General features: G+C 35.0%; 1 protein-coding gene across 1 annotated transcript in view; it reads right to left on the bottom strand.

Moving 5' to 3' along the window:
• SKAP2 (src kinase associated phosphoprotein 2) overlaps window positions 1-17,251 on the bottom strand; it is a 197,566-nt gene that overhangs the window by 48,929 nt on the left and 131,386 nt on the right. The window contains exons 3-4 of the mRNA XM_017855973.1: window positions 6,090-6,167; window positions 5,008-5,091 (exon numbers count right to left, since the gene is read on the bottom strand). Coding sequence (XP_017711462.1) covers window positions 5,008-5,091; window positions 6,090-6,167 — 162 coding nt within the window. The remainder of the gene's footprint in view (window positions 1-5,007; window positions 5,092-6,089; window positions 6,168-17,251) is intronic.

The raw sequence follows: 17,251 nt of genomic DNA, 5'->3' as shown, positions 1-17,251 counted from the left end.
ATGTTAGCCAGGATGGTCTTGATCTCCTGACCTCGTGATCCGCCCGTCTCGGCCTCCCAAAGTGCTGGGATTACAGGCTTGAGCCACCGCGCCCGGCCCGCTAGTGTATTCTTTAATCAGGTTTCAGCAAAAGTCCTGAAAGGAGGTACTAAGAACTGACAATCCCCTCCTTAAAAAAAAATGGGGAGAGACTAGGTTTACATCATAATGTTGATTCAAGATCATACAGAAGATAAACAGAAAAAGGGGAAAAAACCCACAACAGTTTAGAACAGGTTCCTAAATGGGCCATCACTTATGTGCACCCTGGAGGGGTTGGTAATAATCATCAAGTTGTAGAAAAAGCATAGCTTTGGAGGCAGAGAGATCTGCATTAAATCCTCGTTCTGCCTCTTAACAGCCCTGTGTTGACCTCTCTTGTTTAGACTACTTCAAAGTCCTGCGAAATGGTCCTGTTGACCCAGACTCTATCCATCCCAAACCATTCTCCATAATCCTATTACAATTACTTCCTAAAAACCAAATCTGGTCATACAATGCTCTGCTTAAAGGTCATATTCAAAATAAAATGTTTAGCAAGGCCCTTATTCTCAGAAGGTTCTTATCAACCTGGTCTAATCCACTTCTTTAGCCTTACGTGCTCCCTCCCCTCACTCACTCCAAGCTCCAGCCTTCATTCCATCTTTGATCCCATCCACAGTCTTTCACAACTCAGAATCTCTGCTATTCCCTTACCTGGCAAGCCCATTTTACCCTTCTTCCCTGTCTTAGTCTGTTTATGCTGCTATAACACCCAAAACTGGGAAATTTATAAACAACAGAAATTAATTTCTCCGTTATGGGAGCTGGGAAGTCCAAGATCAAGGTACCAGCAGGGTCAGCGCCTAGTGAGGGCTGCTCTCTGCTTCAGGATGCCACCTTGTTGCTGCATCCCCCAGAAGAGGTGAATGCTGTACCATCACATGGTGGAAAGGCAAAAGAGGGGTTCCACAGCTCTCTCCAGACTTTTTTTTATAAAAAGACATATCCCATTCTTGAGGGTAAAGCCCTCATGCCTTAATCACCTCCCAAAAGCCCCAGCTCTTAATACAATCTCCTTGGGAGTTAATTTCCAACATATGAATTTTGGAGGTACACATACATTCATACCATAGTATTCAACCAACAAACTCCTACTCATTCTTTCAGGCCCAATGAAGTGTTCTCTCCACCAGGACATCTTCCCTAACTTCCCTAGGCAGTTAGCTTTCCCTCATTTGTGATCCAAAGGTAGCTTATTTAAATTACTTACTGTACTGCATTGAAATGGTCAGTTTACCTGCCCAGCTCCCTCCTCCAACCCCACACCATCCTTCCCTCTCTCACTGATATCCACAAAATCCAAACTGTGAGCACCTCTAAGGATCTTTGGATCCTCAGTGCCTACTAGCTAACAAGTGTCTGAAAAAATATTTATCAAATTTAGAAAAAGAACGAGTAAGTGAATGAATGAGTGAATGACTTGAAGGACATCTGAACATCTAGGACCTAAGAATTTTGATGAATGAGACTCATGACCATCAAAGGAAAAGGAAGGAGATGAAAGGATGAGTAAGATTTCCTCAGGTGTTGAAATATATACTATATGTATTTGTTGCTTAAGGGTCCCAAATGGCTATAAATAATAAATACAGACAATATTTATTGGTACAATGGTAAGTGCATCATTTACCCAACAGGTTGGAACTACTCTTTCTAAGCCACTACTATCTTCATAGGTCAATATGTTTTTTGGCACACACAATATGGTAGAAAATGTGAACTATGTATCTGTCAAACAGTAACAAAGCACACTTTAACCTAGTAAGTGGTGTCAACTCCTTCTGTGCCTTTATAATCCATTTATCTAAATCCTACTTAGTTGGAGGATTATAGTTCTCATATATCTAGATAGGAGCTCTTCCCATTAGGTAAACGGTTCACACATACAGTAAATAAGGCTATAAAAAATCGTATCTAATTTTGCAAAAGAAAAAAAGTATTTGATATAAAGGAAGGAAATCGGGATCATGCCAAACAAGCAATTAAAAACTGTCGACAGATAGATCTTTTTTTGGAGTCCCTTAAAAGAGAGGAACTGGCTAAGAATTTCAAAGGAAACCGCCAACAGAAAAAAGAACCACTAGAAAAAAATCTAAAATTTCACTGGAAACAGGAGGCTGCAAAGTAAAAGGGAAAAATTTAAGGAAATATAAGCCACATCTTCAAACATCAACATGAAAAAGGAATGCTAAAATGGTAATTTCTTTAACGTGGAAGTGTCAGAGGCATTTAAACCAGAGCAACTCCATCTTGAATAGGAGCTGGGTAAAATAAGGCTTTGGCCTATGGGGGCTGCATTCCCAGGAGGTTAGGCATTCTTAGTCACGGGATGAGATAGGAGGTTGGCACAAGTACAGATCACAAAGACCTTGCTGATAAAAGGATGCAGTAAAGTAACTGGCCAAAACCCACCAAAACCAAGACTGCGATGAAAAGTGACCTTTGGTTTTCCTCACTGCTCATTATATGCTAATTATAATGCATCAGCATGTTAAAGACACTCCCACCCGTGCTGTGATAGTTTACAAATACCACGGCAACATCAGGAAGTTACCCTATATGGTTTAAAAAGGGGAGAAACCCTCAGTTCTGAGAACTGCCGACCCCTTTTCAGGAAAACTCATGAATAATCCACTCTCTGTTTAGCATATAATCAAGAAGTAACAGTAAGTGTAAGCAGCTGAGCAGCCTATGCTCTGCTTTGCCTATGGAGTAGCGATTCTTTTGTTTCATTACTTTCTTAATAAACTTGCTTTCACTTCCCTCTATGGATTGGCCTCAAATTCTTTCTTGTGTGAGATCCAAGAATCCTTTCTTGGGGACTGGATCAAGACCCCTTTCCAGTAACAGAAATGACAGAAAGGGCTAAATGGATCACAAAGTAGTTGAAATGCAAATTACAAACAATGTCACTACCATTAGGTCTCACCAAATAAGAATAAAAATGAACTCAGGAATTCAAGGTTGCAGTGAGCTATGATGGCATCACTGCACTCCAGCTTGGGTGATAGAGTGAGGCCCCCTCATCTCTAAAAAAGAAAAAAAAAGGGAACGTAACTAATATCCAAATAATTCTAACTAAAATGTTTTCACTGAATATATTATATTAGTGTTTGAAGTAAATATTAACACGCTTTGGGTTTTGGGGAAACTCTTGCTAATCTTTGACCTAACCATTGTTATATGTCAGTCAGGACTAGAAATGGAGGAAACACTGACATTAGTATTCATTGATTCTTAAAGAAATCAGAAATGAGAAGCCTAATTGAATCAAAGTCACAAGGATCTGAAACCTCCCTCCCCTGATCTGGTGAAAAAGAGGATATTCTGTGGAAGGTAATATCTTGATCTAAATTCACAATATCATGCAAAACTGTATTTCTATGATCTATGATAATCGTAACTGAACTTGAACTCTAAATTTTCTGACCTACTTCACTACTGACCCTTAGCAGAAGAAAGATGCTTGTTTATAGCTGTTTACAGCTTACACTTCACTGATGCCATTACTACATTTGAACATACTGTAAATTAGTGATGGAATGCAAACTAGCTACTAAATTAATTAAGTTGTTAATCTCATTAGCCAAAAGGTAAGAACAACTTCCAGCATTATGTAAGTATTTCAGACTTATCTGAAATACAATAATCTTACCTGTAGGTTTTAGAACAGGGGAAAAAAACTCTAAAAACTATAAATAATGTCAAATAAAACATAAATTTCCAAACAACATTGATAACAATTCCATAGGAAAGCTTACATTCAGTGATACTTTTGCCTTTTTCTTCTTAAAGTGTCCTTTCTGGAAATGAACATTATCTATTTCCATACAAGTTTTACTTCATAATATTCAACTCCTAGCCTGTTTTCCCTAGAATAAAGCGAAACTCAGAAAGCTTACAATCTTTAAATTTCATTATTTGGTGGCTTTATTTGTTCAAATAGCAAACTTAAAATTATGTTAACTGCAACTGAGAGACTGATTAATTAATAATGAAGTTACAAAATGTATCCTAGTATTTCTAAATTAATGTAGTGACAATAGTGGTTAAGAACCTGGACTCAAACCATATTCTCTAGGTTAAAATCCTAAATTTGATCTGGGTGCAGCGGTGTGCACCTGTAATCCCAGCTACCTGGGAGGCTGAGACAGGAAGATCACTTGACTCCAGGAGTTTGAGGCTGTAGGGTGTGATGACTGCACCTGTGAACAGCCACTGCTCTCCAGCCTAGGCACCAAGACAAGACCCTGTTTCTAAAAACAAAGGAAAAAAAAAATTCCTAGATCTGCCATTTTCCAACTCTGTGACCTTGAACAAGTCACTTAACCTCTCTGTTCTGTTTTCCTAAAAGTAAAATTAATGGTGCTAGTAACAGTACTTACAGAGTTGTTGTGAGCTAAACAAGTTAACACAGCTAACGTACTTAGACAAAGTGCTTAGAACGGTACCCAGTATATAGTAAATTCTATATACATGTTTGCTGTTATTCCTTAAATCTGTAAAGGGAGCTCAGAAAGGTGCCGTTCATATTTAATTTTATCTAATTATATTTTAAAATACTTAAGGAAAATAATCTATTTTCTGCCATTGAAACTCTCACGACCCTATGTTCTTAACTTTTCCAGAAATTCTACAACAGTAGGCTGGATAATAAATATTTCCTAAGGTGAAAGGCCACAGAGATTAAAGTTATTTTACTCTCTTTTCGAATTCAATACAACACAATTGTTTTAGCTCTGAGGGCATTCTGGTATTTGGGGCATTTGTCAAATAATGAAATGAATCATAAATTAGATTATAATTGTTATAATTTCTAGTTATTATTTGTTTGTCTTCAGTTTACTCTGTACCCAAAAGAGGGGGAAGGGATGGCCAAAAAATTCTTAGGCAACAGTAGTTGATATAATTGAACACCAACATTACCTTTATCACTTCCATAATAATAGAATACTGTTTTACTGAGAGCACACCACCGTTTCTGCCATTCAAATCCCAGAAAGCTGTGATCTGCAATAAAGAGGGGAAAATGTAAGGCCATTTCCTTACTGTAAAAGAAAAAGTTAATTAATATGATTTCTAAGATTCCTCTGAGCTCTAACATTCTGTGACTAATTTGTATCTTCTTTTCCAAGAGACAAAAAACCAAACAACAACAAACCAACAAAGCTAAAGGGAATAAAGTAAAGTAGCTACGGGGCTGCCATACTTATGGGATCAACAGCATGGCTAACCAAGTTTTCTGACAGGGACAGTCAAAAAGGCATCTGACTATACAATCTTGAGATAATTGATCCATTTGGGTCTCATTTTCTCATCTGTTATAAAAAGAAGGGGGAGGAGCTAACCTAGATTATTTCTGTTACTCTTTCAGTTTTAAAATTCAGCTAAGAAAAGCAAAATGAAATATAAATAGAAAGGCCCAAAGGGACTACCAGAGAGATAAGCACAATGGTAATGAAAAGACTATCTGCTTTTCATTTCTCATATTGTAAAACCACCTCCATATTTCATTTCCATTAAATATTGGTGTTGAAAGAGTGAGACCATATGGTCAACTCCCAATTATCACAGCCAATGGAGAGGAACACTGAAATGAATAATAGACAATGGCAGACAAGATGCCAGGCTTGATCTGAACCACGGTGCATGCCAGGTTGGGCACAGGAGAACCTGCTGCTCAGCCCAGTGAGATACTGGTGAGAAATCCCACCTTTGAGAATATAGTCATGGCCTGCAGCTTTCCTTTGAGAGGCAGGAAACAGCTCCTGAATCATTTACAAATAACCAAGGTTGACAACTAAAAATCTGACCTAATGTTTCTTATTAAAAATTATTTAAAGCTAAGAGTTATATTTTGTGGTTTGGATAATGTCATCCAGATTTTCTTACAATCTTAAAACTCTTTAATCACCTAAAACGAATATTGCCTCCACATGTATACTACAAACATGTTCTGTCTAAGGATGTAAGCATTTTTACATTTTTCATTAGAACCTTAAGTTTACCTTTTCTGCGTTTTTCAAGGTAGCCAGCCTTTAGAACAAAAGGAAGGTCTTGTGCTGCAATTGGAGGAAACTGGGCTCCTATGAGAAGTTGGGGAGAGGAAAAAAAAAAAGCAGTGGGTAATCCATTTAAGAAAAAAACAAGTGCCAGATCTCATTAGATTCAGTGTGCTTTTAATTACTGAAATTGTTTAAATCTAAGTCTATTAGCCTTGTTTCATATCCATTCCATAGATTAATCCCCTCTATCCCCCCTAAAAGTCTCAAAAAGTAAAAAAAAAAAAAAAAAAAAGTTCTGTGCTCATCTTAATATATCCTCCCAAAATACAAGACTGAGAAACTATTATAAATAAATGCAATAAATCCCTGAAACAGAGGTTAAGAATTCCAAACAAATCATAGCTTCTTTATATTTATATTGAATTAATTCTTTAAAAATTTCAATACATATTGACTCTTACCTGCATAATCCCTATACCTACCAAGTAAAACATAAAATGCTTTTCCCCTAGAAGCAAATGCTGACACTTGTTTCTCTGAGCCCACAGCAAATATTCTCTCTGTTTGTATTCAGAGAAATCTTGTGGACATTCCACTGAGTGAGTATGCTTTAGGTTTTTATAGGGCATTTAAGAGTCTAAAACTAGATAGATCTGATAAAACTATTATAAACAAACACTGGATCCCTAAAAAAAGTTTCTAAATCAAGCTAAAGTTGATTAGAAATTGTATATTCACGGTCATGGATTATAGGTTACTCAATTTTACAAGTGTTCAATATTTTTATAAACTTCATTAGCAATATAAGTTATCTGCCAGGTGCAGTGGCTCACGGCTGTAATCCCAGCACTTTGGGAGGCTGAGGCGGGCGGATCACTTGAGGACAGGAGTTCGAGACCAGCCTGGCCAACATAGTGAAACCCTATCTCTACTAAAACTACAAAAAAAAAATTAGCCAGGCATGGTGGTGGGTGCCTGTAATCTCAGCTACTTGGCAGCTGAGGTAGGAGAATCACTTGAACCCAGGAGGTGGAGGTTGCAGTGAGCCAAGATCACGCCATTGCAATCCAGCCTGGGCCAAAAAAAAAAAAAAAAGAAAGAAAAAAGAAAAAAAATATAATAGTTATCCTCAGCATTTTACTAGAACTCTAGCAAGTGAAAACAACCAATCAAAAGAAAGTCTGTATGTAATACATCCAGTGGAAGTGGTTTCAGTACAGCTTAGGATAGAAAATGTGTTTGAGTACAAACATACAATTAGAATGAATAAGATCTAGCATATGATAGCACAACAGAGTGACTATAGTCAACAATAATTTATTGTATATTTTAAAATAACTAAGTGGCCAGGTGCAATGGCTCATGCCTACAATCCCAGCACTTTCGGAGGCTAAGGAAGGAGGGTCGCTTGAGCCCAGGAGTTTGACACCAGCTTGGGTAACACAGTGAGACCCTTATCTCTATGAAAAATTAAAAAATAACTGGGTGTAGTGGTATACATGCCTGCAGTCCCAACCAGTGGAGGAGCGGGGTAGATGTGGAAAGAAGGGGGTCTGAGGTGGAAGGATACCCCAAGAGGTCAAGGCTGCAGTAGGCCATGATCATGACACTGCGTTCCAGCCTGGGTAATAGAGAGAGACCCTGTCTTTAAATAAATAAATAAATAAATAAATAAATAAATAAAATAACTAAATAAATATAATTGGATTCTTTGTAACACAAAGAAAGAATAAATGATTGAGGTGATGGATACCTCATTTATCCTGATGTGATTATCATGCATTGTATGCCTGTATCAAAATATATAATATGCCCCATAAATTTGCCTATTATGTACCCACAAAATTAAAATTAAAAAAACAGAATGGGTTTGATAGGAAGTTTATTATATACAACTCATCACATAATTTTACCAGCTTTTTTTTTTAAATATCATGGGGATCACAGTAGTGATAAAGTTATGGATATTTTGTCTTAAGAAATAAAGCTTAAAATTAGAGTACTAATTTCAGCTCCTTGGTGGATCAATTTCACTTAGTAAACACAACACAGTATCATTAAAACATATTTAAAATAGAACTCTGATTTTGAAATGTAAATGAAATTTTAGGGAAAGTGTACATATTTTAATAGCTGTTCAATAAATGTATCCAGTTTTTTTTTTTAAAATAAACTTGGTACATATAAAGGTATAAATTATTTATTATAGTATTTTGCACATAAAACAAAAACTACAAACAGAAATCTTATCTATGTAAACAAGTCCTGGTCAACCACTAAACTAAAGCGGCTAATTGTGGGATGATTTGGTCTCATTAAGGGGTAGTCCCACAACTCTCTCACTTCCGTTGGGCATAATAAATGTTCTTTACATAAGGAATGGATGTTCACAAAATCTTAAGAAGAAAAGTTAAATTATTCTGAAAAGAAATGGGTACCTTTAGCATAGCTTTCAACTCTAAAATGTTACTAGTCAAAAAGGAGATAGAGATGGGAAGAAGGGAGAGGGGAAAGGAAGTGGGGGAAAAGGAAAAGGAGAAGGGAAATTAGAATTTACTAGCATTCAATATACACATAGCCTAAGTCTTTTGCTTTAAGAAAAATGTTGACTAAATTTCCACCTGATACATCACAATAAAATTTGATGTCATAAGCAATACTTATTCTGAATTATAAATTCATGTTTCTAATATAAAATCTTTTATTTCTTCCCTGGGGAGTGGAGGCATACTTTTTTTTAACTGAAATTTCATTTTTCTAAACCTTTATTGCTGTTTGTCCAATATCCAGGATTTGTTTAATAGCCACGTGAATTCTTTAAAACACAAAAGTACACTAATAGCAATCCCTGTAAATACTTTAGATTTTTAAATTTTCAGAAGAACCATTTGGTTTGTATATCACCAGGAGCATACGGACAATACTTTCTGATGGCAGGGATGGAAAATCTGTCATAACATATAAAAAAGTAGTAATTTCCTTTAAAAATATGAATTCTCATATCATTTAGACCTCATATCACTATGCCTACAATGATTAATGCTATTGACATTTAGGAAGATTCAGATTGGTATAAAGAAACAAGACTATAAATATACAGGCATAATGACACATGAAGAAAAAGAAATTAAGGCTAATGTAAGCCTATCTGTCAGGCAACAACAAACAGCTGCCACGTTTGCCATACACCGCAATTACATTACCTCACTATGTAACACAGCCAATTATACAACATTCCAGTGAATTCACAATCACATTCTCAGCTTCACTATTAAAATTCAAACCTTGTCCTAAAGAAAAGTTTTGCACTGGGTCTTAGTCCTTTGCACATAGTAGGCATTCAGTAAATGTTAGCTTTTATTAGCTATTATAGTTAAATACTGTTATACGTTAGTATAACTGTAACTACTAGTTCAAGTGAATGGATGCTAATGTAAATATAAGACTATGTTGCTCAGAGAAAGTTAATCAGAAATGAAAGATAGGAAAAAGCATGATTTGGCAACTATACAAGTTAAGCATTGTAGCTGCTTCTAAAGCAGTTAAAAGATTTCCTTTTACTAAGTGAAAGTGGTTAATGAAAAAATTATATCCTAAGGGGAAAACAAAAATTAACCCATATTCTGGGGACTAGACTATGCTACAGGAATTTATTACATGGACTTGCTTAAGTGGCCACAAACTTTCAGTACCCAAGAAAGTAAGGTATATACTGAGAAAGACTAGTTTTCTTTTTATAAAATGATTATGTATTTCTTATATGATAATCCTACTTTTCTAAAGCAGCTCAAAATATTAGATATTAAAATCGACACCCTACAAGGGCAACTAAGCAAGGAATGGGTCTTCTTCCAATGTGCAATTTGAGAATCTGAAGCATTCAAAATGGCAAAAAGGTCACAATGAATTCAAATAAACAAGTATCAAGTGCCGATATTCCCAGCAATTCAGGGAAAAAGGCAATAGTGAAATCCAAATTTCCCTATAATTAGGTTGATACTTTATTCATAAGGTAACTGTTTCTAAAAGATAACTCAAGAATTCTAGTATGTGTCTTAAAGTTTTTGCCTTAAAAACAAATGGTGTATATCGTAGACATAGTACAGCAAGCTTCAGGTATGGATACTAGAATTTGAAAAGCAGAGAAGAGATACAAAGTATAAAAATTAATAACAAATTACCTTAAAATTAAGGTATTACCCACTCTTGGTGATTTTATTAAACTATTACTTTATCTTTTTTTTCTTGAATCTAGGATGAAAACATTGGAATGTTTAAATGCCTGTAATATACTTAAGAAATAAGCATTATCTTTTAAAAGTGTTAACAATTAAAATAATTATTTCAGAATGAAAAACAGTAGTTACTTCAATTTCAGAGAAAAATATGAAGTCTGTAGTAGGAAGTATCATTTAGCGACATTCCAGGTGTTAGGCTGGTCAGGTCTAAACCCAGTCTTGGCATTAACAGGGTAGACAACTGCATTACTGTATTTAGGACAAAGAAAAGTAGAAAAATGTGTCTAGATCACAGAAGCTTCACTCAGAAGACAAGGCCTAGAGCAGCATGCAAGTCCCTTGAGTAGGCAAGGGAATGAGAGTGAGAGAGAGTTAGAGTTGGGGGAGAGAGAGAAAGAGCTAGAGTTGAGGAGAATGGGAGGTCTAATGGTCCTTTCTTTTTTATTTAGATTTCTCAAATCTAAATGAACAAATGTTGATTCACAATTTTGTCCAGTATTGGGTGCCTCAATACACTATATTCCAGGGTCTTCCCTGACATTGATGTGTCTCCTAATAGACTCTTCCCTGATACATACACATACACACACTCACACACACAAACACATACACACACACTATATCCCAGTCTAACACCTCTTTAAATGCATTACTTTATCTAAGACAGTATGCGACATCATTACCAAAGTGTAATGATTCAGAGACATTTTCAAAATAGATATGTTTTATTATCATTTTTATTTTTTTATATGCAACTTTGGTGATCAATTTAAATGCTAGACTTCTAAGGAATCCAAAGCCTTATTTTTACTATTTTATCATCAATAAATCATCATATTATTGGCTTCATTACACTAATACATTCACACTTTTTTGGTTGTTTAATCTAGACTTTATGCAAAATTACAACTAGGGTCTGAGCTTCACCTTTTGCTCCCTTCAATTTTCCCTTTTCTAGTTGGCATTTATATAGTTTTCAACATGAACACCAAGCTTTCACATAGTGTAATTCTTCCTACCACCTATACTCGACTAAAGTTTCCTTTTCCCTTATATTGGAAAAGAAAGAAGATACTTTTAAAAGACTGTTATTATTCGTAAGATTTTCACTCTGAGTCAAGATTTTGGTCCATTTAGTCAAATATTCTGTGTCACCACATGATGTGACTGTTTTCCCTGAACTCCAAAAAGTAAAGAATAAACTTCTCAACCATACAACCATATCTTTTTTCCTGACAATTCATATAAATAAAGCATCTACAAGTTTATTTAAACCTTTTCAAATTCTTCATTTTCACCTAATAGTTGGGATACTGAGTTCCATAAACTGGCCATCTCCTAGGAGGAGATAGTGCTTCCTTTTATCTCTTCTAAACTCATGTAGTAAACTACCAAAAATGCAGCCCAGGCTGTAGTGCAGTGGCATGATTTTGTTATTACAACCTCTGCTTTCTGGGCTCAAGCGATCCTCCCACCTCAACCTCCTGAGTAGCTGGGATTATAGGTGCACAACAGCATGCCTGGCTAATTTTTGTATGTTTTGTAGAGACAAGGTTTCATCATGTTGTCCAGGCTGATCTCAAACTACTGGGATCAAGTGATCTGCCTGCTTTGGCCTCCCAAAGTGCTGGTATTATAGGCATGAGCCACCATGCCTGGCCAATAGACCCATTTTTTAAAAAAAGTATTTACCCACTTAATGATTGCTTTATATTTGAAACATGTATTAGGCTTTGATTGTCCAAAAATATTATCTCATTTCATGATGGTGATACTCTCACCTATCCACCAGTGGTTATTTTATTATTTAGATTAGCTTCTCCAATTGAAGTTCATTTTTCTTAAGAAGCGGTAAACAGAATGAAAGTACACTTTCAGGTGCCAGTATGTCATAACACCAATACAATCCCAATGCGTTGTAATTTTGTATAAAGGTAGAGAAATGCTTTCTGTTTTGCTTCCACTATCCTTACAGTTGATGTCCACTATCTTAACAACATTTTTGGCTGAAGGGTACATTAGTACTTAGCTTTAGGAAATAATCCATAAAAAAGCCTCAGTTCCCAGAACTGTGACTGGCTCAGAATTCATCATTCCACAAGTGCAGTTTAATTACACTTTATAATTATACACATAAACTTACAAGCTATTTTCCCTGTTTCTAGAAATTATGTAATAGATACAAAGATGCAGGGATGCAGACACTTCATTTCTTTTCTAATAGGTTTTAAGTATAAAATTCATTAGCATATCTGCAAAGTAAACAAAGAACCAAAACAAAATAAGACTATGCACCAACAAAGGAGAGAAACCTACAGTTAACTTGGATATAAATAGTAAATAAAATGTTTTAGTGGTACGGCACATATTCAGAAGCTTAGCTTTACATTGATACTGACTTCAAAATCCATGGTAGAGATTAAAGAAGTCTGCAATGTAATCTCAGTTCTAAACATTTTTTTTTTTTTAACCTTAAACATGTAACTTAGCCTCTCTGGACTCAATTTCTTCTTTTAAAACCTAAAAAAAAATAGGTTCAATCATCTCCAAAGCCCTCCAATTCCAGAAGTTCATAAAATATATCCACACTAATATTTTTCTTGTCCTTTCAGTAGTAAATGGCCAAGGTCCAAGATAGATTGAAGTTTCAATTATATCAAATGTGGAAATTGCTCACAATCTATTTTTTATAGAACAACTAGTAACTTCTTTTACATCTAGCACAGAACTATTTTATGTCATTTAAAAGGTTTAATATTCAGCTAGAACCTTGCCCTGGAATATGTGTGATAGAAATAAATATATAAATTAAATATTTTTCATATTTGAATAATTCTCCCCTCCATATGGGAAATTTGGAATTTCAAATCTGTTTATCAGTATTTTTAGTAGCAAAAGGAAGACATTATATATTCAATGAGCATCTCAAACAATAATCACTGCCATAACTCTAATAGAGGACTAATTGTGTTACTTTAGCATAGTCTTTCCAAAAAGCTTGTTTTCTCATCGTAGCACTATTACTTTCTTCAGAAGAGATTCACCAATGAATACACTAGTACTAGCGATCTCTAAGCCTATTATGATGTTTCTTTCAAGAAAAACAAAAACAAAAAAGCTCACACCATGCTTTGACATTAAGATGGTCAACTTTCAATTGGTAGAACCATAGAATTCTCAGGAGGGTTATGCCTTGGGGAAAACGCTTTAAGAACTGACATAGCAGCCTATGTGACTACACTGGGGTAAAAGCAGAGGTTACAACTCAAGGGTTTAACATCTGCTAATCTCCTCCCTCCTCTGAAAAGTGGCCATTTTGAAGGCTACCAAGCAAAAACGGAATAACCATGAGGATAATTCAAATTTGCCTTTATTAACTCTAAAGGAGTTAAGAGTGGAAATTTTCACTATGCCTTCAATAGGTCTATTTGGAAACAAAGAAGACAATAACTATTAATATCATAGCTACATGCATGTAAGATATGCTCATGAATATAATCCAAAAGATTAAGCATTTGTTCAGAGTTCAATCAAAGCTTCTATTTTACATCTCTTCCTTCCTCCTCTCGTCCTCCTCCCTTCTCTCCTTCCTTTTCCTCCTCTTCCCTCCCCTCTGCTCCTCTTTCCCCTCCCTCTCCTCTCTTCTCCTCTCCTTTCCCTTTCTTTCTTCCTTCCTTTCTTGCTGCTGCTAATTTTCATAGAAATCTACAAAACTACAAAAAATTCTAATGGCAAGATTCCAGAATAATGAAAAGAAATCTGAAATCAATTGTGTTCATCAACATTGATTAAAATAATGCTCAAAAAGTCACAGATCAATAGTACATGTGAATTATATGATACACAGTCCAATTATCCTTCTCCATTCATTTAAAACTGCTTCTTTTACTTTAACATACACTTAAGTATACGACCAGAAACTGAACTATCTTATTACATATCTGAAGATTGCTTCTTTAGATAAATCTTTAATATAGAACTTCTGTCCCTTTCTCATAAAAGTAGATGTGAAAAAAATCTCTTTAAGAGTTCTGATTTGTTGGTCTAACAATAAACCACTAGTTATCACACTGTCAAAATATATTAAACTTGTTCCTTATAGAATTTTAAAATATGGTTTTTATCTAACAATTCTAGAGTTATTAATTTGTGGAAAACCTTATAAGACTCTCTCAATTATTTCCAGGGAAGATAGCATATCAATATACTGAATCAATCATTTTAAAATAAGGTTTTACTTTAGAGACAAGACTACTAGTTTATATATTTATAAACTATATGATATTATAATATAGGGCACCCTCTGTGTTTTTATATTTTAGTAAAGGTTACTTTTAAATAATAGATCTTTTGATTCCACATAAAAAATTTAAATCAAATTTTACCTTTCACATAAAGTAACTCCTCAGCAACTCTTTATCTGCCTATATCTTAGTCATCCACTCTGTAGCAAGTAAAACATTACATTCTAAAAAATAATAGCCTTCTAAAAAAGTCTATAATACATACTTTGAGAAAATGAGATGCAAGCTTAAAATGGAATACATTTCTCCTTAAGTTAAAATATAATTCTAAATATATCAAAATGTTCAGTCTCTAAATATATAAAATTAAATATATACAATTAATTATGAACTGGGTTTTAATTTAATGCATCTCTTTCCACAACAAAAGTGCCCCCAAACTGATACTGCATTTTAGATTCATGTTCAGAACCCTGGATTTATATTCAAATTGTAGGATGGCTACCAGCTCTGTGACTTAGCAAGTTACTCAATTTCATTAAGCTTTAGTTTTCAAATATTTCAATGTAGATAATAGGCGGGCATACTATGGAGAGTTACTGTGGGGATTTAGTAGGACAGCACTTAAGATAACTCTTTAAGAAATGTTATCTCTTATTACTACTAGTATTTTTAAAAGGCAACTCAAATTTGCCACAAGTCCATTGTTACACACACACACACACACACACACAAAAGGAGGCTGAAAATATAAACCACTAGAATAAAAACATGAATGTTAAACACCTTTTAACCACACGACTTTCTTTCTGGTTATAGATACTTGGCCAAAAACATATCTGATGCATAAATAAATATTTGACAAGATTATACATAATAAAGATTTGCATAAATGAAAAGGAACATTCTTAACTCATATATTAAACAATATTTTACTAGTCTATATTATGTGCCAGGCTCTTTTCTAAACAGTACCCAAAACAGAAAACTAGGAAACATAAACTCAACTTCACTGGAAATTTGTTGAAGGCATCTTAAAAGTCAAACAATTATATATAAAATTTAAACAATAACAATAAGTCCTCGGCTGGGGGCAGTGATTCACACCTGTAATTCTAGCACTTTGGAAGGCTGAGGCAGAAGGATCACTTGAGGCCAGGTGTTCGAGACAGCCTGGGTAACAAGCAACACCGCATCTCTATAAAAAATGTATTAATTACTCAGGCACAGTAACTCACACCTGTAGTCCTAGCTACTCGAAAGGCAGGAGAATCGTTTGAGCCCAGGAGTTCAAGGCTGCTTATGATAGTGCCACTGCACTCCAGCCTAGGTGACAGAGTGAGACCCTGTCTCAAATAATAACAATAATAATAGGTCCTACTTTTTCTTCCTTACCTATGCTATCTCTGTATCAAACACAACTGTTTCTATTATCTCCACACTATAAGCTTAAATATGTTTTTTTACAGCACTATCAGTGGCATGATTACAAATATCAGCACTGCAACAGTTAACATTTATTAAGCCTTTACCGTGAGTTAGGTAAAGATGATGATACCAGTCATCATCTCATTTCATCATCATATAACCCTAAGAGGTAAGTATTACTAACTCTATATTACCAATCAGAAATCAAGGTCACACACAATAAGTGGAGCCAGGACCTTACGTCTACTTGCCCAAAAGCCCATTTTCTGAAATGCTATGTTCCACTGCTGATGGAATAAATGAATGCCATCTATAGAAACTGTGGCAGACAACATCACTGCATTACTTTTCTATGGTATTAAAGCAATCACTATTATTTAAGATTAGTTCCCTAAGTGTAACATGACATATTTTAATGTACCGTACTTTTTTTTTTTTTTTTGAGATGGAGTCTTGCTCTTTCACCCAGGATGGAGTGCAGTGGTGCGTTCTTGGCTCACTGCAACCTCCACCCACCACGTTCAACGATTTCCCTGCCTCAGCCTCCCGAGTAGCTGGGATTACAGGCACACGCTACCATGCCCAGCTAATTTTTGTATTTTTAGTAGAGACGGGGTTTCACCATGTTGGCCAGGCTGGTCTCGAACTCCTGACCTCAGCTGATCCACCCACCTTGGCCTCCCAGAGTGCTAGGATTATAGGCGTGAGCCACTGCACATGGCCAATATACCATACATTTAAAATGTGGAGTGTTGTTTCATCTGTAAGATTTTGGGTCAATTTTGCTTCTTAAGAATGTATTTGAAATACTTCCATTTTGGTTTAAAAACATATATACACAAACACGGAACAAATTAGTTATGGGAAAAATGATGTTAATGGAAGGAAAAGGAGGTTCCTTTTGTATGCAGATTCCTCTAGCAAACTGCATAGAAATAAGAAATGAATATAATTTAGACTGAATTCTTTAGCTTCTTTCCACTCAACTATGCTTTATTTTTACATAGGCCATAGGACAATTCCTTCATTGATTTACTTACTTTTGCAACAGCTTTATGTTGTGTATTTTGAGGTATAAATTTTAAAATTATTTTCAGATTATAAGTAACATTTTATAATTTGTGATATTCTTTAAACTCATTTTATTTATTTTCCTATTCTGTATACATAAAGTTTAGAGTCATTAATAACACAAGATTATATCTTAAGTATCTGAAATAGGAATATGCATAGTTATAATGTCTTCTACATTGTA

Source organism: Rhinopithecus bieti, unplaced genomic scaffold (genome assembly GCF_001698545.2).
Source record: "Rhinopithecus bieti isolate Rb0 unplaced genomic scaffold, ASM169854v2 scaffold_40559, whole genome shotgun sequence".
NCBI classification, from domain to species: Eukaryota; Metazoa; Chordata; class Mammalia; order Primates; family Cercopithecidae; genus Rhinopithecus; species Rhinopithecus bieti.
Note: the sequence above shows the minus strand (reverse complement) of the source record. Positions and strands in the feature narration are given on the sequence as shown.